This window comes from Adiantum capillus-veneris, chromosome 6, assembly GCF_014529385.1.
Source record: "Adiantum capillus-veneris isolate H3 chromosome 6, ASM1452938v2, whole genome shotgun sequence".
NCBI lineage: Eukaryota > Viridiplantae > Streptophyta > Polypodiopsida > Polypodiales > Pteridaceae > Adiantum > Adiantum capillus-veneris.
This window is the reverse complement of record NC_140936.1, coordinates 45,121,888-45,147,192: the sequence shown is the minus strand read 5'-3', so window position 1 is coordinate 45,147,192 and position 25,305 is coordinate 45,121,888. Positions and strand designations below refer to the sequence as shown.

Below are 25,305 nucleotides of genomic sequence, written 5' to 3'. Positions count from 1 at the left end.
TCCAAGAGGTTTCAACAGAATTAGTCAGAGTTTCAACAGTAGAGATCAAGATACCAAGACAATCTGAACAAGAAAAGTGGTTTTCCATTATGTATAGTATCGGGTTACTTCCACTATTTACATGATTATGGCAATCTCCTACCTCGAGGGATCAAATTTATAGGAGTACCCCTCCATGTGTATGAAGTAATCAGTAATGTACCCACAAATATCGTCTTCAGTGTCAAAGACTGGGTTTTTGCGAGTGTACGCTGTTGGGTACCGATCCCTTATCCACCCGAGCAACCAAGGCAAAACAAAATCCAGCAAGTAAAATGGGTAATCGGTTCCTACTACCATGGGATCGTATGATCGGATTTCCATACAGTTTTTATAGTTATTTTTGAAAGACTTGTATCTACAATCATCTACAAGAATAGTGCTGCTCGCATCGTACTTCGGGTGCCTTGCCCACAGCGTCCGTAGCTTCTTCAGAAAAACGGGCTTATCGCCCATGTGTTTGGGCACAACCGGCACCTCCGACATACGGGGCCGCCATATTTCACAGTCCTCTTGGGAGAGAATATCTGCTAATGCCAAAAAACAAGGTTAGAGGTATGCGTAACTTATGTCCTGCAACATTCAAAGCGGGCATGCTTTACCTGCAAAATATTTTTGCCTTCTATGGTTGGGGAAGCACACGTTCACCATGTGTAACAGTTTTTCCCTTCTACAGCAGGACCACAACACTAGGCTGGCTTTCTGTTTAATCCGTAGGATGAACTGCTCCGCATCCGGCCTTACAAGACAAATTATATCCTTTTGGAGATAGACTACCCGTGGCGTGTGCTCCTTTGGCAGGCACTCAAGTTCCTCAGGGATTTTGTTGCAGCTGGTTAGTAGCACGCCATTAAGATCAAGCACAATCATTCGCTTGCGTCTAGCAGCCACATCAGGCTACAGCAATGTGCTTGTCGGTGTCTCATCTAGCCACCAACTTACTACAGCACCAACAGACATAATGAGTGCAGACAAATACACAGTGCAAACATCATATCTAAAACAGAAAACTTGTCCAAAAACTACCAAATTTGGTACGGTATTGCACAAGTGATAAGGACTATCCGAAATAGCAAGTTCAAGAAGTACCAAATTGGTACTGTAATAGTGGACAGACGTGCACCCAAGTTCAACAATACCAAATTTGGTACTGTAATGCACATATAGTGAGGACAACTGAAACAGTAATGTAACAAAAGGTAACATACCAACACAGAACCAGATAGAGAGAACAGATAAAGCTCAGGGCCAAAAAATCAAGTTGACTCGGCCACTAAAAAGCACATAGTGCGGAATACAACAGATTCTCATTGACTATAGTTTGCATGCACGGGATAATTGATCACGGGCGCGATTATGCTTCTTTCTCTGCAAACAGAAAAGTTCCTGCAGGGTCACGGAATCAGGGGAATCACCTCTCCGCTTCAAAACAGCATCGGCATCAGGAGAGTCAACGCCCCCGTCGGTGCTATCCACAACAGTATCGTTCGCAAGTACTTCTTCCTGCTCATCCTTGGCCTCCCCCCGATCTTTGTTGCCTTTTGACCCCTCTTTGGCCTCCCCTTCACTCCCCTTTGTGGTTTCCACCCCCTCCCCAACACCCCCCTTCGTGGCTTCTTCCTCCATCCCTTTGGGTTCTTCCTCTCCATTCTTGGCCGTTGCATCATCGAGCTTTGTGTTGGCAGCATCCTGGCTTTCCTCCGCATCGCATCCAACTCTACAACAACAGGGACTTTACCTTCCTCCTTGTCCTTAGTCTTTTTACCATCTCTGGCCTCCTCCTCACTTTTACTTTCGTTGTCACCTGTCTTTTTATCATCTCTGGCCTCCTCCTCACTTTTACTTTCGCTGTCACCTGTTGCCTCACATCTTTGCCCCGTCACATTGTCTTTCCCTACAGAATTACCTTGCTTCAGATCATGGAGAACATATGTTATCTCCCTTGTCACCTCATCCACGTCCCATATTCGACTTGCAGTCGACTTTGTGGCATGCTGGTCAGCAACTGCAGCATCCTGCTCCTTTGCAAACACAAAGAAAGACAGCACATACTAACTTGTATGAAAACCTCACTGAGTTGCAAGTGCGCATATGTTTTCAAAAATGCACACATACTTACTCTTGACAACTTGAAGCCCACTGGCCCAGGACTTTGCCAAATCAGAGATTACCATATTACAACCCGGCTTGACACATTGATCCCTGCTTTGTAACAGAGCACTGAAGCACAAGGGATGATACTGGTGTCGGCACTCTAGCATGAAGGTTCCGACTACATGTGCGCACTCCAAGGGCTCACCGCATGCAACAAACATACCAAACACCGGGATCACATTTATCGAATCATTAACCTGGGGCCTAGGATATAGCAGGAACCTCTTCCCAAGCCTGATATCAGACAACATCTCCTTCACAAATAGGGTATATGCTCTTGACCTTCCTTCCATTTTTTCTCCATAGTGTCATACTCAGCCTGTTGACAACCAGCGGTCCCAATTAGTTTAAAAAACTACCAAGAAGTCATACCGAGACTGGTACTTCTAAGTACTGTACTACCAAACAGAACCCAAACTACCAAAACTACCAAACTCGGGAATCATATAGTACCAAAAACATATAAATACCCTCAATGCAAACCTTATCAAAACTACCAAAAGCCACTTTTTGCAGCACTTTCAAATAGTACCTAAAAGTACCAAACTACCAAAAGCCACTTTTTGCAACACTTTCAAATAGTACCTAAAAGTACTAAAACTACCAAAATCAAACTACCAAACAAGCTTTTTGCAGCACTTTCAAATAGTACCTAAAAGTACCAAAACTACCAAAATCAAACTACCAAAGCCACTTTTTGCAGCACTTTCAAATAGTACCTAAAAGTACTAAACAAATCAAATTACAGAAGCCACTTTTTGCAGCACTTTCAAATAGTACCTAAAAGTACCAAAACTACCAAAATCAAAGTACCAAAACCACTTTTTGCAGCACTTTCAAATAGTACCAAAAGTACTAAAACTCCCAAAACGACCAAAATCAAACTTTCAAATAGTACCAAAACAACAAAAACTACCAAGACTACCAAAGAAACACTTTTTGCAGCACTTTCAAAAACTACCTTCAAGTACCAAAACTACCAAAATTACCAAAATCAAACTACCAATTACACTTTTGCAGCACTTTCAAATAGTACCTAAAGTACCAAAACTAGCGAAACTACCAAAGCTATCAGAATAAAACTACCATAACACCTTTTGCAGCATTTTCAAAAAGTACCTTAAAGTACCAAAACTTCTTCATAGTACCAGAAATACCAAACCATAAGACAGAAGGAAACCATAAACTACCTAGAATAAAAATAGTTCTACCATAAGTATCTAACACTACCAATCCCACCAAACCAAGCATAAATAGTTCTATCAAAGGTACCTAGCACTACCAATCCCACCAAAACAATCATAAACAGTTCTACCAAAGGTACCTAACACTATCAATCCCACCAAACCAAGCATAAACAGTTATACCAAAAACTCCCAAAACTACCAGCACCTGTTGCTCTAGAATCTCCTTGTCGAGCAATGACATATCTTCACTGATTCCGTATCGACATAGCATCCTTCGACTAGCAGCCAAATCAGCTTCGATCACATTAATTTCTGCGTCATCGCTAGTGTTGGCCTCTCTCAATGTTTCCAGCTGGGTCTCATATTCCTTGATGACGTCCATAATCTGTCCTCAAGAGTGTTTCCTTCTTCTACTTCAGAGACATTGTCAGCTCTTTCAGCCTATCGGCTACCCCCACACATGTCCGAGGGACTCTCCCAACTATAGCTTCAAGGTCCGCAATATAATCAGGTGTCTTCTCCTCATGACGATGTGGGGGGACTTTCTGTGTAGGGGGCATACTACCGATTGGTGTAAGTCAGGGCTTCTTGGTATTTGACGGGTGGCCTCCTTGGGACGCACCGTTTGCCTTTCGCCAATCCTCAACCTTCTTTTCCAAGCCTCCTGGTCGGGAGGAACACATGTTGAGTACACTCTCACCAAACCTGGCCCATGCAACCCTGTGGCCCGCAGGGTCCTTTGTGGCTGCATGACACTTCTCATATGCAAAACAGCGGGCAAATTTTGTAGTGATCTCCCCACATGATGGTGGGGCTTGGTACACCTTATGGAACAGGAACCTACATTCATCTTGAAGCCGTGGCTGCACGTGATTTAGGTAAATTTTTGTCTTCTTGTGGCTGGAATGACTGAATACAGTGAGCCACTGGTCATCGGGGATGTCATCTTCCGTAAGATCCTTTGGCAGCACCCCCTCCATGCTCAATCCATACTCATCATGAAGCTCTTGTGATGTATAGCAGAACTTTGTCAAGATAGGGTACTCCTCCATCTTGTTTTTTCCTATGATGTGAAAACAACACGCAAGTAAAGGCATGCCCTCATTCCAGCAATCCAAATACCTGATTATTCACCCTATATGTCTCATTTCAGTTGTGCAAAACAAAACACACGGAATAAAATGAATGTATCTCATTCAGGTGACAATTGCAAAATTCAGTTATGTACAGAGCCAAATTTGGTAGTGGTTAGTATCAAATTTGGTACTAACCAAATTTGGTTATGCTGACAGCCCTACTAAGCTTCAACTTTGTGCTATGCTCATGCACAACATATACTGATTTTTGCACTTGCATGCATGCAAGTTAGCAATCTAAAGAGCAGCTTATCCATGTAACTTTGTAACTTTCCTAAACCTTGAATTCCTAAGAAAATCCCATGCATGCACATGTACTTGCTGCATGCAAAAAAAGCAAATGCACACCTCATCAGATAAAAGACATGCAGAAGCTTGCATGCATGGAGAAGAAAATGATAAATCACCAGAAAACGCAGAGCTCTCATAGCACCTACCTTTAGATGTTGTAGATGACCGTGGAGTCTCATCATCGGCAAAAAGAGGCCCAGGCTTAAATGAAGTCTCCACGGACACAGCAGGTTTCTCCCTCTCCACAAAGGAAGCCCCCTTGCTAGCCCTCGTATTTGGGGTGTCGATGTTTCGAGAGGATTTTGCATCCATTGTCCTCTTCTTCTTCTTCCCATTGCCTGGTGACGCTTTGGCTGCTGATTTCCTCGCTGGCGTCCTCATCTTCCAGATTGTGAGTAGCCGGGAAGCTTGTTACCTGCAACTGTAGTGGTTCGCAGAAGGCGCTGTAGTAAGAGAGCAAGGCGGAAGCTGGAAAATGTGTTGAGCAACTGCGCCACTCACAAACGCAGTCTATGATGGGACTTTTGGCACAGTTTCAAAACACCACTCGCATTACTTATTGGCCCACCCACGTTTTCTTTCACAGAAAGTTTAAATCATACAAATTTCCCTCCTACCATTCTTTAACATAGATGAAAAAAAAGGTTCCCTCCAAAGTGTGGACATATGTAGAAGTACCAACCAGGTAGAAGAAAAATAAATCCTTTTTTTGTACCACCAAACCATGCTTTCACCCCATTACACTCTTCGCTAGAAGAGGGGTCACTACTATTGCTAGTTAAAACGATGTATATAATATGCTACAACGAACTCCTTGGCATCTAGCATTCTCGCATCCTTCTCTGAAATCCTATGTGATTTTTTGCAGGTTTGATGGAGCAATCTAGCCCTTGGGATAGTGTCGAGACACAACCTCCGGAAGCGCATGTGTTGGAGGAGGATGCAACTCTGGACAGACTGCATGACATACTCGTTCAGATGTGGTGCCAATTGCATGGAAACACCCTTGAGGACTCGATGACTCTCCGCACTTTCATTCATAACTCTATAGACAATATAGAAAATATGATTAGTGAATACGAAGTCAATGTAACAGACGTACAAATCACCCAGCTGCTGCAGGAATAGATACAGTGTTTGCGCATCGAGATCACATCGTTGAAGGTGCAATTGAATAGGCAAAATGCAATTGTAATCAGACTCAATAATATTAGCTCAAAGTCTTGTTACTAATACTCTTTGCAACTCCCTTCTTTAAAACCTATGACCTCCTCTTTTTACGTAGAACAAAGAGGTTTTAGAGCTTTCTCTCACACGTGGGTTGCCATGCGATTTCGATATATTTCTATCTCTTTGTCCATGCGAAGTTTGTAAAGATCATTCCCTCTCTCCCTATCTCTCCATGTAATATCTATAGGACATATATTCGTTGACGAGGCAATAGGTGTTAGGCAGGCTGGAAGGAGGGAAGGATGGGGAGAGGAGCAACAAAACAGGGCCTGCACGTGAATGTGCTCTATCCTTCTTGTGAGAGGCCTTGTGTATTCTCTCTATCTACTGTCCCACGGTAGTAGTCGTTGAGATCTCTCTCTTTCTCTCTCAGAGTCGCATGCGTTGGTCCTTGCTTGTGCTCACAATGACCTAAGCTTGTGTATGTTGTTGTTGAATCATCTAAGTAAACATGCTGCATCTAACAGAACTTTCCAATAGAAAGTGACAAGTAGAAGACGGACAGGTGCATGCAAGCCTCCCATCCCCATGGAAAATCCATTAGACACAGAGAGAATGGGTGGGGAGACTCGTGCATACAAGCTATACCTGAGAGGGTGGATTGTCTGTTAACCAGGGGAAAACCAAGGTAATGGTGTTTAACACCACACCACAGTGGGTCAGGAGGTCAACACCTACTTTTACATATGGCCAAGAGATGGTGGAGTAGATAGATGCATACACATATCTTGGGACAGTAGACTGGAATTCTCATTGAGGAGAGCAATACATACTAGATTGACGAGAGCTTATGCAGCCTTGGGAGGTTTGAAGAAGATGTATTCACAGCTTCAGTTCCATGAACCTCGAACAAAGCTGCGGCTTTTTGACACTCTAGTCGCTTGAGCTATGCTCTATGGGGTTCAGATTTTGGGGGCCCTTAGTGGATCCCCATGGCAAAATTTGGTAGCACTAATGGAAGGAGATATCATGTATGGAGAGGCCTCTCGTCTCTATGATCTCTCGGATGATTTGGGCTAAGGCCTCAGTGCCTAGCTTCCCCCCGCCCCCTAGTCGAGGCCCTTACTAGATCAGTTTCCTTTATGCATGGTTTATGGGACCTTCCGAGAGACATATATGCTCGGCTAGCACTTGAGTCATCCCAACAGCTAGCACTACAAGAGGACACAACATGTTGGTATGGGCATATGACTTCATGATTTCAGTCACATGTATGGCTTCAGCGTGGATAGATTGCCTCCATTCTAGTACTCCTTGGATCCACCCTCCCCTTCTCTCACATGGATAAATACCACTAGACTTGTACGTCATGATTTGATTCAACTAGATACTAGAAGCACATTAAGATTTAATTAAACAGGTGTGGATGATGATTTTAGTATGACTTTTTAGTCTTTTGTTTTTACCCTTTCACTTGACTTCATTTCATTTTTTTTTGTACCCAGACATTGGATTAGATCCACATGGATTGTATCAATTTGGTCTCATAGGTCATTTTGGCTTTTTGAAGCCCTTTAATATAACATCTCTCTCTCTCTCTCTCTCTCTCTCTCTCTCTCTCACAGACGGTAAACGAGGTCAGAGGCGGTAGGGGAAGTGTGTATGTGGTTTTTTTTTTTTTTTTTTTTGGGGGGGGGGGGGGGGGGGGTGTGTGTGTGTGCTACAATGTTAAAAGTTATATTAATACTAATGCTTAATTCACAAGGCAAAAAACCCTACCTTATCTTCTCTCACGTCCTCTTCTTGCACAGCAGCCCGTCGTAGTCTTGCAGCGGCGCGTCCAAACAGAAATAGTAGCAGCAGCGTCGTCCTCTTGCAGCAGCAGCAGCGCGTCATCGTCCAAATAGCAGTAGTGTGTTCTCGTCCGGGAGCAGAGGCAACAAAGGCAGCGCTTTGTTGTCCGGAAGCACAGGCAGCGCTTTGTCGTCCGGAAGCAGCGTCATCCTCTTGCAGAGGCAACAGCGTGTGCGAGTCGTCCATCACGTCCGAACAGCAGAGGGAGCACTTCGTTGTCGTCCGCAGTAGAGAATCTTGATTTTGTGAAGGTGTGTGTGTGTGTGTGTGTGTGTGAGAGAGAGAGAGAGAGAGAGGAGATCAAAGGAACACAAACACACACACACACACACACACAGAGATGCACCTATTGTGCAAAAAAATCAATCCTTCCGTGGAGGATTGGCTTTTTTTTGCACAATAGATGCATCTCCTTTTTTATTGCTAAATATAGAATTGATGTGGCATTGAAGCTAGGTAAAAGACACAACACTATACAAGAAATATTTTTAATGCTTCAAAATGACCTATGAGACCAAACTGATACAATCCATGTGGATCTAATCCAATCACTGGGTACAAAAATAAAATGAAATGAAGTAAAGTGAAAAAGTAAAACTAGATGATTAAAAAATGATACTGAAAATCATCATCTCATCATCATCCATGCCTATTTAATCAAATCCTAGTAGGTGCTACGATTTTTCAAAAAGAAACCCAAAGGTAAACCTTTCTAGATGCAACGCGCAAAGTACGGGGAAAAAGGAAAATAGAGATAGATCCGTCTCATGCAGAGTGATCGAGGTGAGGTGGCAATCGACGCGCAGGGAAGTGAAAGTCTCTCTCTCTCTCTCTCTCTCTCTCTCTCTCTCTCTCTCTCTCTCTCTCTATACGTGACATGTGTGTCAGAAAGTAGGGATTGGTGGGTTGAATCAGAACCTACTCTCTTTGAGGAAGGCTTTGAGAAAGAGCAGGTCGAACTTCGTGCGCAACTTGTTATGTTAGGAGAGAGAGAGAGAGAGAGAGAGAGAGAGAGAGAGGACATTTCAGCATGAATATAACATGCAATTACCATAGGATGTGTAAATTTGCGTCCTTATCTTTGACATTTCTTTTATGTGAAATTTTTTAATTTGAATGAGAAAACCAAATTGTTTATATAAAAAGGATGTATGGTACAACTAGCAAGGAGTAAATAAATAAATATATATATATATATATATATATATATATTTGGTTTGAACCCTTTAATATTGGCTAAGAAGAAAGAATAAATATCTTTATTTTTTGTGTGGCAGACCATGGCAATGCCAGAAAACCAAGACGATATTTCCAAAGCGAAGTCCTCAAGTATATACGATGATTTGTAAGAGCCTGAGAAAAAGAAAACTAAAAAAGGTAACTTTGTACTATTAAAATGGCTAACAAAGAAAAAAAAATGTGCATATGAATCTTGTATTGGTTTTTGTGACAGAAATAGAGGAACCAAAGAGTTTGCTTATAGAGCTAACCTATGATAGCAAAGCCCTTGAAGATTATGATCTCTACTACAAAATGTTTAATACTCCTGTTGATATCACAAAAGTATTATCCTTTCATTCATCTTTCCCAGAGGAGAAAGCGTTAGATTATGAGCATCTGGTGAAGGCAAGAGAGGTAACCTACCTTACAGATGTTTATGTCCATGCAATAGATCTTATAAAAGATTTCCCATCAGCAAATTCAAGGCTTGGCAAAAAATATGCGGCAAGAGAATAGCAAACTTATTCTCCCTCATTGTCCAAAGTGCAAGCATAAGTGTCGACTCCTTAAGAGGAATGAGGGCTTCTTAGTGTATTTGTTTTTAATTCGAGACGATGAAGGGGAACTTGAGGACGAAGAGATTAATAGTGCTATCATTGGAGAGGTCAATGAGGATGTGGAATTTGAAGAAGAGCTCAACATGTTATCAAAGGAACACGAATCTGAAAAGCTTCATCTTGTAATTATTAGATTAGACACCCAGATCTTTGACAGCCTAAGTAAGCCTATGGAACACTTACCTGTACCTATTCTTCCGACCTTCCCTCTCAATGAATGTGAGTATGTTCTATTGACCAATGTTCAAAGAGCTTTTAATTTGAGAGAAGATGAAATGCTTGCTATTCCTACTCAAAAATGGAATTTCAATGTGGGTACTGATGATGAGCCAATGAACACTACAAGAGGTTGTGTGCTCTTGTGACGCTGTTAGCGACGGAAATACATTGGGTTTTTATAACCCCCGGCGTCGCTAAAACCGTCGCTACGAGCGTCGCTACGAGAGCGTCGCTATATGCGTCGCTATGAGCGTCGCCATATAGCGACGCTCATAGCGACGCATATAGCGACGCTCATAGCGACGCATATAGCGATGCCTATAGCGACGTTTACACAGAAGACTATAGCGACGCTCATAGCGACGCTACAGAGCCATAAATAGCGACGCTTATAACGACGTCCGAGAGAATTTTTTTTTGGTGGCAGGGCATTGAATGCCCTACCACCCATCAACCATATTGTACTTGATTCACTTTTTAAAAAAAGTGCAAAGGTAGATAATAGACCCAAAATAGTCACCCACAAGACGCATTGTTTGCAAAATTGACAATTGTACACATCATAGGCAAAATGAATTGATTGGCAAATGTAATAATGACAATTGTACAACATCATAGGCATAAAGAATTGATTGGCAAAAGGAACTGCGGTGACAAATGTAATAATATACATGGTTCAAAAAGACGTATAAAATCCGTCTCATGATACATAAGCTATGAGAAACCCTAAACTAATGCTATCTAGCTACGGCTAAACTGACGTCGTCTAGACAGACGTCTCATCGCGTCCAAGCGGCGTATCTGTCGGATTCTGCAAAAAAAGACAATAAGACAGCTTTCAGTAATATAAACATATAACGACATTTATAAAACAATACAAAAAATAAAAAAGAGTAAACCCTAATACTAACCATGCCGCCGCGAGAACTGAGAATGTCCATTAGGGCGTTTAAGCCCTTCCTGCCTGCGTACTCGCGCTCGTACGGTGTGGGATCACGTCCTGTCATCGACCACTGTCAAAACATACAAAGATTTCATTATGTTAGAACTAAAAAACTCATAAACCCTAAACTATCGAACATGCATAAAGAGCAATGTGAAAACACTTACAAAATCGGCCTCAAATGTGCCCATCCACCGCTCCCCAAGTGGTGCGAGCTCCCTGCCTCTACTCGCGCTCTGGCTGCATCCTTTTGTTGCTTCCACTTGTCGGGATTCTCGCGCGCTGCTTTCTTCGCATTCTTCCAATCTTCTTTGGCCAGCCAATCTGGCTTGTTCCACCCATTCTTGATTGCTTTTTGCACTTCAGAACGCTTGTGTTTGCAGTATTCGCGCATTCGAATCTTCATCAGGTCTTCATTGAAGCGCTGATCCCGTGTTGGAACGGGAAACTCATCATGAAGTATGCTGATGACTCTGTTTTTTAAATCACTTGGTACTTCAGTCCATTTGTTTAGTATGTAGTGTCTAAACAGCTGAGAGCAAAGACCACGCATGCGCGAGATCACCTTCTTGCCGTCATCATCCATGATGATGCCGCCGCTGATGTCGACAGAGTAAGGCAAGCCCTCTGGCCGGTGACGCGTGAACCTAGGTGTCCCGGCAGGGGTCTCTAGCGGCGTGTCGATGGGGGTACGGACGTCAGGTGTCTCCACCGGCGTCTGGGCCCCGAAGCGAGGAGTGTCGAGTGGGGTGGCTCCTGGCGGAGTAGGTAGAGGTGTGTAGCTTCTAGGAACAGTCAGCCGTGCAAAACCTGGCATAGATGGCGATGTTGTGGCTGGTGTGGGGGCGGGCAAAGAAGGGGAGGGTAAAGAGCCTCGTCGAACACGAGGCGGTGTGGAGGCATCGGTGGCGGAATCCCCACAACAACCACCACAGCCACCACTAGAGCGCCGGTGTCTAGACGAGTGTGAAGCTCGTCTCGTCGACGCCGAAGCTTCGGAGCGCGCTGAATGCTCCGAAAGAGAGGGAGATGCGGATGGAGTAGGAACGCGCGATGATGCGCCAGAGCGATGACGCTCCACGTACCACTGTCTCTGCTGCAGTGACAAAGAAGAAAGAAACTCCTCATCATCCATACCTGCATTAAACACACCAATATTTAAACTTAATATTCAATGAATAGAGTAGACAATGACGCAAAGACCATTAAATACAATGACGCAATGAATCGAGTGATAGAAGAGGCAAGTCGAAAACTCAGAATTTTCAATCAAAAGATGTGAGCGCGAGTAGAAAAGAGCGTTATACACCATGGAAGGTACTTAAAGAGCCAGAGCTTTTACAACACGGAGCAAAATTGTTCAAATACAATATTTGTGGCTTTAAGAGATCTCTCTCTCATCCTCGCATAACTCAGCATAACTTCCTATATCTATATAGAGCTCTCCGTTTAAACACATATCCTCTGTTTCATTTTGTAGCTCCTCTGCATGCACCCCATATAGAGTAGTAGCATCTTGATGCTCGTCTGGCACCACCGCAGCGGCTTCTGATTGAGCATCTTCTCTGATCTCCTCCATTGATGTCGTTGTGATTGGCACATGGTAGCCTTCATACGTCCTTGCACTACGAGGGGCTACCTCTATGACGTACCACCAGTTTGATGTAGACTTTATTTGTAGGATGAAATATTACCTGCCAGAGCCACATAACTTACATGAGAGCTTTCAAGCACATAACTTGTAAAAGGGGGATGTTAACTATTTACATACTTACTTGTTCACAATGCTCGGGTAGTACGAAAGTGTCTCTTAGGTCAGTCCATTTCTTAGCAGAATCCACCTCAAGAAAACCAGACTCTCCTCTACGCACAGTAGCGTTGCGACCCTCCATGATTATCTTGAACCATTGCACGTCGAACAAGTCGACAAAAAATCCTCTGTAATCGATCCTCAAAATCTCTTGTAGCGTGCCGAAGTAAGTGAGTTCCGCCACCACAGGATCTGCATCAGAGGAACGTCGTCGACTAGACTGTTCAAATTTTGCCATGATTCCACAATCTTGAGTAAAACGCTTTTTGTCGATTCGTTCCACCCTAAAATGTCGACCTTTACACCATGCTGCTGTGTATGACTTATACTACAATGAACAAAGGTTATGAGTGGCCGTTCAAACGTTTATAAATAAAGTCACTTGCTAGTCGTACATTGCAAACTTACCTTGGTCGCGCAACCCCTAGAGTACTCCCACTCTTCTTCAGTCACTTCGTCACCGCATTGTTGTGCGCTTTTCAATTGGTTGTGCAACCATCTTAAGCTCATGAAGGTTGGTAGGCTCTCCAGAACCGGTGGATAGTGCATCGGTGGTCGTCTTCCCCGTCTCCACTCGATTCGTGCCCTTTGTCGCTCTTGCTTTGCATCCTCATATTGTGAAATCCACTTTTGCATCACTGGATTGTGAAGCATGCAAAATCGGTTGATTTTAGCCTCTAGATCTTCCGTCATCTTCTTCTCAACACCGAGATTGCACATGACAATCCCAGATATGCGCTCATCATCTATGGTTCGCCATAGCGTGTCCCGAGATTTATCAAATCCGTCTAGCCACTCTCCAATGTACACTAGGGACTCTGATACCAACCAACCTTCTGCCATGCTACCCTCCGGACGTGCCTTTTGACGCACATATCCCTTAAGCGTTTTCATGAAACGCTCTAAGAAGAACATCCATCTGGAATGAACTGTGCCAGCTATTTCCACCTCATCAACTATGTGAACAAGAAGATGCACCTGAATGGTTAGCATTGTAGTAGGAAAATGTTTCTCAAACATGCACACAAGCTCCGCAGCATTTAGTTTCGCGAATGGTATGGAGTCTACGTTGATCTCCTTTTGTGAGATCCATTGCACCAGCTTTGCAAGTTTGTAGATTGTGTTACGGATGTCAAGAGACAAACATCCCTCAATGGCAACCGGTAAAATAAACTGTAAAGTATGTGCAGCAATGATATTAAAGTCCACATTTTATGCAATGATATTAAAGTCCACTATGAACGTACCTGACACATTTTATGCCAATCGTGTGACTTCAAACCGGTAAGCTTTCCTTCTTTAGTAAAACACGTTCGGAGCGAGTGCATTACGCCAGTGGGGGTCCGCAAAGATCGAATGGTCTCTTTTACTTTGCGTTCTTGGGCTCTTGTGAAAATCCATGGTGCTTTAGGGAGTTTTATCGATCCATCAGACGCTGTTTGCGGCCAATATTGCTCCATACGATCCACATTTCTAAGGTCAACTCTGGCTCCCAAAGTATCTTTCTTGCCGGTCAAATGGTCCCATAGTAGATTACCCACATTCTTGAATATGTGCATTGGATCGAGCAAGTGATTGATCATGAGTCGGGGCCAGTATGGTAACTCGTACCATAGAGATAGTCTCTTCATCCCTGGAGGCAATCCGTCATCGCACATCTCCTTCTGCTCTAACCATGCTTATGCAGACATCCTTGGTGGCTCTCTTCCCAAAAAGCCGTCGCGTAACACATGATTCTCTGGAAGATACGCTTGATGACCTTCGTAGATTTGCTTCTTCAGTGAGGGTGCCCTACGTGCATTCAGTCTAGGTCCACATGTGACACATGCTCTGTATCCGCTTGTTTGAAGCCCTGCATGTATACACATGATAATAGATCAACTATGGGAAAAAACAAGATTTACAGTGTCTGAGTGAGGAGTGTCAATAGATCACCTGAGCATTCTGTTAGCCCGGGATAGTCATGCATGGTCCACATTAGAATGCCTCTGATCAAAGCATTCCGTCGTCCTGTGTGTCGGCTCATATCCACCACCTCTATGCCAATCCACAATTGTTGTAGCTCTTCCAATAGTGGACGAAGATACACATCCATATTCCCCACTTTATATCGCCCTGGCACAATCAAGCTTAGCCATAGGTGCCCCTTCTTCGTAGTCAACCACGGAGGAATGTTGTAGTTGACGATGACAACGGGCCATACACTGTAAGATGTTGATCTTTGACCAAATGGATTTACGCCATCCATAGCCAGGCCTAAGCGCAAATTTCGAGCTTCCCTGGCAAAATCCGACCATGTTCCATCTATATGTTTCCACGCTACGCAATCTGCAGGAATTCGTAGCACACCATCCGAAGATTTATTCTCCTCATGCCCTGATGCTAGGGCGGCCATGGACTTACATTCGAAGAAATGCTTGATGCGAGGAAGCAGAGGGAAATATCGCAAAACCTTTTGTGGAATTTTTGTCCCGTGGAGATCTACTCGATATCTTTCGGAATCACATTTCGGACACTTCTCCATGTCTATGTATTCCCCTCTGAAAAGAATGCAGTCATTAGGACAAGCGTGGATAGAATTGTAATCCATCCCCAAGTTTCGCAAAATCTTTCTTGCTTCATCTCGGGAATCTGGCATCACATTGTCAGCTGATAGTATGTGCTCTTTCAGCAATCTACACAACATAAAAATATGATACAGTCCTGTAAAAATCTATCAGCTCATTATACATTTAGAGTTCTATTAAAGTAAACTAATTGTAATAGATCACCTGAAAAGCGCTGTGACGCTAGTGTCACTCCATCCAAACTTTGCCTGCATGTTGAGAAGAACCAGGAGTGCTTTCAATCTAGACATACGTGCTCCATTATACAATGGCGTATCGGCTTCACTTTTCATATCATCATAGATAAGCCTTTCTGAATCCATGATCGTCTCGATCATTTCATCAATCTCGGGCTCAAACATTGCCTCGTTGGGAATGTGCTCTGCATGATCATCCCCCGAGCTGTCAGAGGCTACATCTTGTGGCCTCACATATGCTGCTTGACCAAAGCGCCTGCGAACACGTCTATTGGGTTGCAAGATTGCTGCTTGTTGGCCAGCGTCAGAGTCCGACGAGTTATATCGCTACTCATAATGAGGATAAAAAACTTATAACCTGGACAACAAATTTAATATTCTATTGGCATTCTTCGTCTTATCTCTCTCTCTCTCTCTCTCTCTCTCTCTCTCTCTCTCTCTCTCTCTCTCTCTCTCTCTTTCTTTACCTCACATTCTCTAGTCATGTCCAATCCCCGCACACCTCGGTCTAGAGGTGCACGGAGATCAGAACCACCGGGTTATAATCTCGTCTTTATTGGTCAATACCTATATTTGTGGGTACAAGAAATCTACACACCCACGTCTACATGATACTGCATGTAGTGGACAAAACCCCTTTGCCTCTTCTCTAGCTGTAGCACTTCACTTCATCTTAACATCTTTTCACAGTAGATCTTTTCACTGTTCGTCTAACTCTAAACCCTAAACCGTAAGTAATTCTTGCGTGGACTTGATCTAACGTAAATAAACGTAAATCTAACTAAAAAATAAAGCTAAATCTAATTTAACGTAAGTCTAATGACTAGAGGTTGTCTAGATGGTCATTGTGTCGGGGATGTAGTGACTCTTGCAGCCCTAAAGATCCACCTTCTTCCCTATCTTCTGAAGACATTTCACCAGTACTTTTGGATCGACGGAGCCCACCATGAGTGAAGGCAGCAATACCCTATATTCCATTGAGGGCTTTCTTCACCCGCTTCATGCAGGCATCGCAGTCTATGGAGACCTAAATCTAATCTAATATAACGTAAATCTAAATCTAGCTTAAATAAACGTAAATCTAGTTAAAAATAAACCTAAATCTAATTTAATGTAAGTCTACATATAACCTAATCTTTAACGTCTTTTAAGATAGTTTCCTACGACGTTATAACTCTCTTCTTCTTGTGTGTGTGCGCGTGTGTGGATGTGTGTGCCAATAAAAAGAGATAAATGGTATAACCTTTCTATCACCCATGCCAAGTATGATAGATTGATTATGCCATTTCCCTCTTGAATAATAGGTCTTGAGTTCAACTCCTCATCGGCTAGATCTTTAGGTCTTTTAATTTTAATTAGTTTCCTACGACGTTAAATTAGTTTCTCTCTCTTTCTCTCTCAATGTGTGTGCGTTTTTTTGGATCGTATGCATGTTTTCTCTCTCTTTTCCTCTCTCAATGTGTGCGTTTTTTGTTTATGCATGTTCTCTCTCTCTTTTCCTCTCTCAATGCGTGCATTGTTTGTTTATGCATGCTCTCTCTCTCTTTTTCTCTCTCAATGTGTGTGTGCATTCTTTGTTTATGTATGTGTGTGTGCGTTTTTGTTTTTGTTTGTACTCTCTCTCTCTCTCTCTCTCTCTCTCTCTCTCTCTCTCTCTCAAAAACACTATGTGTGTGTGTGTATGTGTGTGTGTGAGAGAGAGAGAGAGAGGGAGAGAGAAAGAGGGGAAGGGAACATGAGAATGAGGAGAGGGAAGGAGCATACCTGGCTCTCCTTCCTCTCCTCGTGTGTGTGTGTGTGTGTGTGTGGAGAAGAAAAAGAGAGAGAGAGAGAGAGAGAGAGTGAGGGAGAGCGTTACCTGCTCCTTGCTTGAGGGCACCGAAAAACTCAGATCTGAGATCTGAGTTTTTGGGCGCGCTCGGTTATTTTTTTACCCCAGCCAGCGTCGCAAATTTACAAAGAAATTTGCGACGCTCATAGCGATGCCGGGATTTTTTTTTTTTAGCGTCGCTGTGTGAGCGTCGCTAATATGAAGAGCCTCTTGTAGTGGAAATATATAAAGACTTTGTGGAGCAAGAATCTACATTCCAAACACTTGAAACATGTTTTGACTCGGCAAAAGCTCTTAGAATATGTTTCAATAAAGCTTTGGAATATTGTGAACCTACTAAATAGGAGTTTCTCTTGGCACAACAAACTATTAAGGATCCCCACTCTCCAAATGAAAAAGATAATGATGCAGAGTCAAGAGGATCTCAAGTTATCATTCCAATCGTAGAAGACCCACAAAACCAGGAGAAGATTGAGGGATTGATCAACATTTGGAATGAAAAACAACTAGTCTATGATGAAAACATTAGCGTAAGTCTTCTTCACTTATTTTTGTATATCTCTTTAAGCTATTTGTTATCACGAATTAATCTATTTTTCTTTGATTTGAAGGTACAAGCACACGAGGATGACTTTTCGAAGAGACCAGGAGGACCAAGAGAACCTGACTTTAGTAGACATTCCGCTTTCAAGTTTTATATAGGAAAAATAGCGAGTCCACATCTTATCATATTCCATTCAAAGTATTTCATTAATGCATACATATCAATTTTTGCTTTGAAAACATTGTCAAGGTATCTTTGTGGCTATAAAGTTCCTGCAAATAGCAACAAAGTCAATCTGCTTGAAAGAAATACTACAATCAAATTTTTTGGCTATGCGCATGGTCTCCAAGGATCTTTAGTTGTAAGTTATCTAACTTACATAGGATATGTGCTTTCCATTGGAGAAAAAGATCCAAAAAGGTTGACACCTGGTGGAGAAAGACATTTGCTACGACATTGTGAGTTTGAAAGGTTTCAAGACCAAGAAAATACATCAAAAGGAGCTTTGGAAAAAGAGGAATACATGAAGTACTCGAGAAATTTATGTACAAAATATCAAGTGAAAGTGTGTAGCTCATGTACCTGCTTACACTTTAATTCTTTGTTGGGTGATTATTAAGAACCCAAACTTTACTATCTCTGGTTCTATTGAGTCTCCATGAATCTAACCTTTGTTGTGAGGTAGAATTCTTCCAGTGTAGTCGTCTTTGAATTTGCTGCAATATTTTGATTGCTTGTGCTTGTCGTATTTCTTTTGAGAGATCATTTTTTTGTTTCTGAAGAATAATCCTTCTATAAAACCAAAAGAAAACCTCTTTGTAAATGTTGGCTCTAGTAGCTTCACCCGCATGTTGTGTATGGCGAAAATAAGCTCCTCGTGCTTGATAATGTGACTTTTCCATTCCTTGTGTGCTCCATATTGAAGGACATCCATATGTTTTTGTAAACCATGGAATATGCAGTGTGTAAAATATGTTGTAAACTAGTAGTACATTAGAGTTATACACATGAATAAAATCAATGTTTACATAATAGCATGTGGTTTGTATATTTCTCTCTAAATAAAGCTATAAAAAAACAATTCATGTATAAGAGAAAAATAAACATACCATGTAATGTGTTAAGTTTTGAGATGACCAAGCTTCTTGCATGCTTTTGCTAAAAGCTTGAAGTGCAAGTCTTAACTAAATGTTGTCCTCTTGGGTCCATGTTTTTTTGTCAAATATAGGAACTAAACATATCCATACCTCTGCTTTACGATTCCTTGTCTCACCCGTGTCTACATGATCTTTTACTGCATTATGTAATATCTTCCACAAGTTAAATATAATCGTTGAGTTTGAGACCTTTCCATGGTTTGATAGAAACCTTCTTGCTTTAACACCACCAATTGATGGTTTTGTCAGAACTTCATGCAATGCTATTGACCTTTTAGAGCATTTTGTGATTTTGACATAACCTCCATGAAGTCCAATGCTAGAAAGGACTTCTTCGATTTTTTGAATACCCTCTTTTGATGCCTTTTCAGGTTTGATCTTCCACGCAAATTGGATATACAAGTAAATTATTTTCTCTATAAATCTGCACAATGCATGTAATGTATAGACATGTACATGTGATAGTGGAATATTTAGAACAGATTTGAAGTTTGAATCTTCAAGATCCCTTGTAGGTTTTTGTAATTGGCTTTGCTGATTTAAATAATCTGCTGATTGCATGTAGTATAAACAAGGAGAGCATTTCACATTCATAGAGCTTGATCACAAAAATAAGTTTGTTGTTTACTTCTTCAGGAGTAATTCGATAAAAATGGACCATTTGTTGTTGAAGGTTCTCCAAATCAAAAAATATATTGTTGAACTTGTTGAAATCCACCACTCTATTGTTTGTAGGAATGTCTCCTTCGATGTGTAGAGGAGGACCCAAAAAGTCTGTAACTTTTGAGTTGAGCATTCTTCTATATGTTTTCATACTAGCAAGGGTAGGCAATACAGATGAAGAGATTTTCTTATCTTTCAATCTATATTTCACCTCTTTAAAGATTTGTAAGTAGGCCATTCTACTTATACCACTGTCATCAATGACCTTTTGTATGTTTGAAGTACTCACTTCTGCTTCATTAATAAACTCATTAATAATATTTTGTTTCACCTTCTTGAATCTGGAAGAATCAATAAGCTCCCGAGCAATAGATGATGAGATCAAAGAAGAATAATATTTATGTGCCATGATTGGATCAATATTTTCTTTTTTAGGATGCATCATGTCCCTACAAAGTCAAACAATGCAAACGAAGCATGATATGTAAGAAAAACAAGAAAACTAACTAAACATTTTGTTAAAGCTTGCAAAACAAACAAAATATAATGAGCTACTTACTTTATGGCTCTAATTCTTCTCTGAAGTCCACCACCTCCAACTTTCAATGTTTCAATATTAAAAATTGTTCGACATCTTTGTCTCAATCCCAAAGCAGTATTCTTTATATGAGATTTTTTAAAATTTCTCTCCAGCTCAGATATAGTCTAGGTGAGAGAATTGACTTTTTGATTGCTAAAGTGATGAATTTGAATTAAAACAGCATTTTCTTCAATCAATTTTTGATTCAAAGCAATTACCTGCTTTGATGCCTTCGACAAATAGCAACAGTAACCATAAAGACCTTTTGCTCCATCTCCAGCAAATTGTAAAAGAGATGTTGGATTTCGAAAACTAGGAGTTGAGAATAAGCAAGGATCAACTGGATGTATGCTCACATCACACCATAGATATATATTTTGATGACCTTAACATCTCAACTGGTGTTTTTGATCCTCAACTGGTGTTTTTGATCAGATGTAAGATTACGAGTTTTGTTTTTTTTTTTTAAAGGCTCGGATTCTTCCCCTATATCAATATGATGATTATATTTACGTTCGCGTTGAGAAGTAGAGGAAGCATCTTAAACAAAGTTCTCCATTGCAAGAATACAGAAGGAAGAAGATGTTTCATAAGGAAAACACTATTAAAGCCTACATTTAACTTTTGATTTCCCTCCATTTTTATTTTTTGCAGCATAAAATTCATTTTACTGCCATGAAGCTTGAAATAATCATGACAAGGTATAGATATTGATTACTTTTTCAAGAATAAAGAAGGAAAAAAATGTTTCGTAAGGAAAACACTATCAAAGCTAATGTTTAACTTTTGATTTCCCGTCACTTTTATCTTTTGCCGTAAAATTCATTTTATTGCCATAAAGCTTGAAATAATCATGACAAGATGTAGATTTTGATTACTTCTGCACAAAATATCACAAAGATATACATACTAAGATATAACTTCATTTACATGTGTTTTTATACTTAATTAGAAGTTATACCAAAATATTTATAAAAAAGCACTTTTATTAAAGTGCTCGAGTGAGTTGGATATTCTTAGAGGGCCAAAAGAGATCCCAAAAATCCCCTAATGTATAGCACTTCTGGATGATGTGCATTGTATAGTTAGCATTTTCACTATGTGATGCTTCATTACAAAACAAAATTTTTTACTATTCACATTGTTTTATGTAGTGTGACACAAACATTGTCCTCTAGCTTGCACAATTGGATAACACCCATACACAATTATAAATCGGTATTGTAATGTAATTTTTATTGTGTCTTGATGCTTTCTGTAATTTTTGAGTTTGCCAATGCTTTCTTAAGTTTAGTTTAGATACATGTTTTTCTCACTAGTACATGCTCAATTTCAATCATCCTATCTATAAACCAAATAAACACACTTCTTTCCTCATAGTTGAAAAATTCAACTCATGGACTATAGTACTCAATGCACTTTGCACATGTTTAATTTATTCTTAGGTGGTTGATGTCAATCGATGTATGCCCTTGTTTGGCAATGCATCTTATATATTGTAGCCCAACGTTCTCCTTTGCATAACCATTTTGTAGCACGCGGATAACCCTTTATCATAGCGTTTTTGTCCTTCATTCATGACTCTCATTCACTTTGAATGATACATGTTTTTTCCAAAGCACAACGACCTACTTACTTGAGCACTTCTGATTCATTAGTTTTGGTACCCTTGTGGCTTGACAATACATCTTCTGGCCACAAGACATTGCTACACTTTTGCAGAGGGCAAAGGAGAGGTCCTGCCCATGCACCTCCAAGCTTACCCGGCTTCAACCCACCAACCTCTGATATCTTGTAGCCTTCCTTGTACGTAACGGGCTTATAGAGTTGGTAGGCAAGTGGACGCACTCTATTAGCAGCAGTCGCCTCATCGTCACGATGGGTGTTGTGCATAGATGAAACCATGGCAGGACAATCAGGAATTATTCTCTTCTTCACACTTGCAAGCGAGCATGGAGGCATCCACTTCACTGCTAATCCATGAAGTTTCAGAAGATTATGCAAAAGTGTGCTGAGCCAAGAGGGCTGTTTTGGGTACCCCAATGCCTCTCTCAATCTGTCATCCATGAACGCATACATGAGCATTCGCGCAAGGGGCCGCAAGCACGGAGGGAATTCATTCAAGAAGACCTTGATGTTAAATTCGGCAATTTCATGGTTGGAATCTGCATAGACCATATGCTTGGCCTCATAGTCATCCCTGTATTTAAATGCGGCATCAGTGGAAGATGGGATGTTGCGGATGCCCATGCGCGTGCCGATGCTGTGCCAGATTTTGTAATGGCTAGATTTCTCGAGGTCGGTCCACTCTCTGTAGGCATACCTAGAGTAGAGACTACATTGAATCAATCAACATGCAAATATACATATACAAAAGTGCCCTTGAATTTACAGAGAAAATCATTACATGGACGCCCATTCCGGAGGTAGTGTAAGGAAGATGCAGAGAACATAGAGGTAATCTGCATTGGAGATGGCATAGTTTGAGTGCAGAAAATTCAATCGCCTGAGAGCCAGCGACCCACGGGTGCTGTCAATGTGATGCAAAGTAATCTCGCGAAGGATAATTTCGGTGTCGTCGTATCGCTTGGATGTGTTGCGGCTGTACTCGCCGCTCTTGAGCAGGGTGCGGGAGATGGAAGGGATGGCGAAGGTACGGAGGGTGCCCATCTCCAGGGAACGCTGAGTGAGGAAGGCGAACTCTGCACAGGTGGCGAAGACATTGACTTGAAGGAAGGGATCGAGGTGGGGAGGGTTTATGGATAAGAGAGAGTGAGCTCGTCGCCTCCTCAAGTGGGCGCACAGCAGCCTCCATGCCCACATGAGGGGTATCATCAGAGCCAGGCAGATATTCAGCCATGAGAGCTCCATCAAGCAGGCGCTCTCTCTCTCTCTCTCTCTCCGCGGAGAGATCAACGTTGGTCCCTTGGAATGTCCCTCGTCTCTCTTATAATTTAACGAAGCCTGCATTGTTGCAATGTACTCTGTGTGAGCGGCTTTGGACGGCAAGAAGCCGGTCACACCATGATAATTCATAAAGTCTATGTATGTTACCATGGGACTGACCCGATCACTAAGGCCCCTTCACACTGGAACAAATGCCAAGCGATCTCCATTTTCAAAGTGTGGCCTGCCATTTCGTGTCACAATAGAATATGGGGCTTCAGTTGCACATTTCCTTCACTACTCGGGTGATAGCGAGGCAAAAGAGCGTCCACATCACATGTTGAGGGCCAATGTTTGAATCAAGTGTCCCCTCTTCCGCGTACACTTTTATAGTTGGCCTCCTTCTCCAAAAGGTGGGCAGAGCAACTGAGGCCGCCCCTCTAGCATGCGTTCATGGCCAACTACCAATTTATGCCATGGAAAATACCTTGCTGCCACTTTAGGTTGGCCCTCAGTCACCCGTCGTTTCAAGTTAGGGTCTTTACACACAACTATGTTTCATTTCCTTGCCCAACTAGACCATGGCGCTCCACCTTCGCATGGCAGGCAAGCTCCTGCAAGGCTGCAAGGAATGCACACACAAAGCTCAAAGAAGAAAGATAAGTTCAAGGACACACATCCTAGGAAGTACTACTTATAATGCAAGTATAAAGGCCCAGTTAACCTTATAATGATGTGCATATATGCAACACACAAGGAAAAAAAATGTTGAGCAAAGGAAAAAGGTTAAACATACAAAAACAAGACATAAACATGTAGATGCACATAAATGTACATGCTCACATACATAGTAGTAGATTTGCACACATCATCACACATAATGTCGCATACACATTGTTGCATGCATTTTGGACACTCCGTTTTTTTTAAAAAAATTGTACATACGGACATGATGCCATGCGTCAAATGAGTGTGTGGTATTTCTTTTTACAGGTTTTTTAGCTTGCTTTAGCAAGCACATGCACATGCAATGCAAGTCATTATTGTAGTACTAGTTGTTGAGTAACTGTAAGTGTCTGTTAGTGAGTTTTTTGAAGTATCACTTGTATATAACTAAAATTCCTATACAAACATAAAATAGTTTAGTCAAACAGAAAAAAATTGGCAGGTCTTGGGTTGTTGTGGCTTCTTTGTACTTTTTGATGGAGTCTTTTGTCCTTGACTAGCCTTTCCTATGTGTAGTCATGCCATGGTAACTTGCTATTCCTGCCAATTTTTCACATAGTGGTGCATAGATTCAAAATTTGGTGTCTTCAAAATATTTGTTTCAAAAATTTTAGAGATTTTTTTAGGCTTGAAATCGTTCATTTTGGAGTTTTGTATTGGGAGATACAATTTGTTCCAATAGGGTACATGATATGGCAACCCACATGCAGTTTTGTGTAGGGTAAGTTGTTAAGGCTTACATGTTTTGTGGCATATGCACACTTTCAAATTGCGGTTTTGAAGAATCATTTGGTGAAGAGGGAAGCTTTTTTCCTCAAGAGCATTGGTTAAAGAGTGTTGTAATTCCATGCTTTTAAGGCGCCTCTTAGTTTCCATGGTGGTCTTTTGGGTGGGCGCATGCTTGTAAATTCCCAAGGGATCACTTACCTTTTAGTTGTGATGTTGTGGGCTTTTGATATATTTTTTGGTGCTAAATTTTTGTCTTGAGTGCTTGCTATAGAGATGCCCCTTGCTCTTGTTTTTCCAGCAGTGCCTTGGCGTCCGGCACTAAGGAATTGCTTCAAGCTACCTTCAATTTGTAGGTTGTGGGATACACGATGCTTAATTTTCTAGAGTTTCATGAAAAGAAAAATGAAATTTCCAAAGGATTCATTAAGAAAATGAAGTTTTCTTTCCTTCTTGTTGACAACAAGTAGGACTTAGTGATGGTGTTACAAATCTTCTACTTTTGTTTGAAGGGATATGCTAGAGAATGGTTGGAAAAGCTACAAAAAGGAGCTACAATCAGCCAAACCTTCTCAATTTATGACTTGTGAAATGGTGATACATGCTTTTACTACACACACTTAACATGTTGAAGACCCACAAAAGGTATGGTAGTCCATTCAAAGTTCGGTACAGGGTGAAGGCTAGACCATGGAAGACTTTGTGAAGGCATTCAATGCATGATGGACAAAGTGGTGTACATCTTTGG

At 41.5% G+C, this 25,305-nt stretch overlaps 1 protein-coding gene and 1 pseudogene across 5 annotated transcripts in view; one reads left to right on the top strand and one right to left on the bottom strand.

Moving 5' to 3' along the window:
* Positions 1–8,217, bottom strand: part of LOC147455442 (uncharacterized) — a 139,577-nt gene extending 131,360 nt beyond the window's left edge. For 4 of the 5 annotated variants that reach the window (XR_015188356.1, XR_015188358.1, XR_015188359.1 and 1 more), the window contains exon 1: positions 7,757–7,896. Coding sequence is in view for 1 of the 5 variants with exons in the window: in XM_086514212.1 (XP_086370338.1) it covers positions 2,450–2,512; positions 7,757–8,017 (324 nt within the window). In the remaining 4 variants the exon portion in view is untranslated. Of the gene's footprint in view, positions 1–1,281; positions 2,513–7,756 lie in introns of those variants that run through there. The other variant, XM_086514212.1, reaches the window with a different exon arrangement.
* A 1,039-nt stretch (positions 8,218–9,256) lies between these two features.
* On the top strand, positions 9,257–18,392 carry LOC147455441 (uncharacterized; annotated as a pseudogene).
* The last annotated feature ends 6,913 nt before the right edge of the window (positions 18,393–25,305 follow it).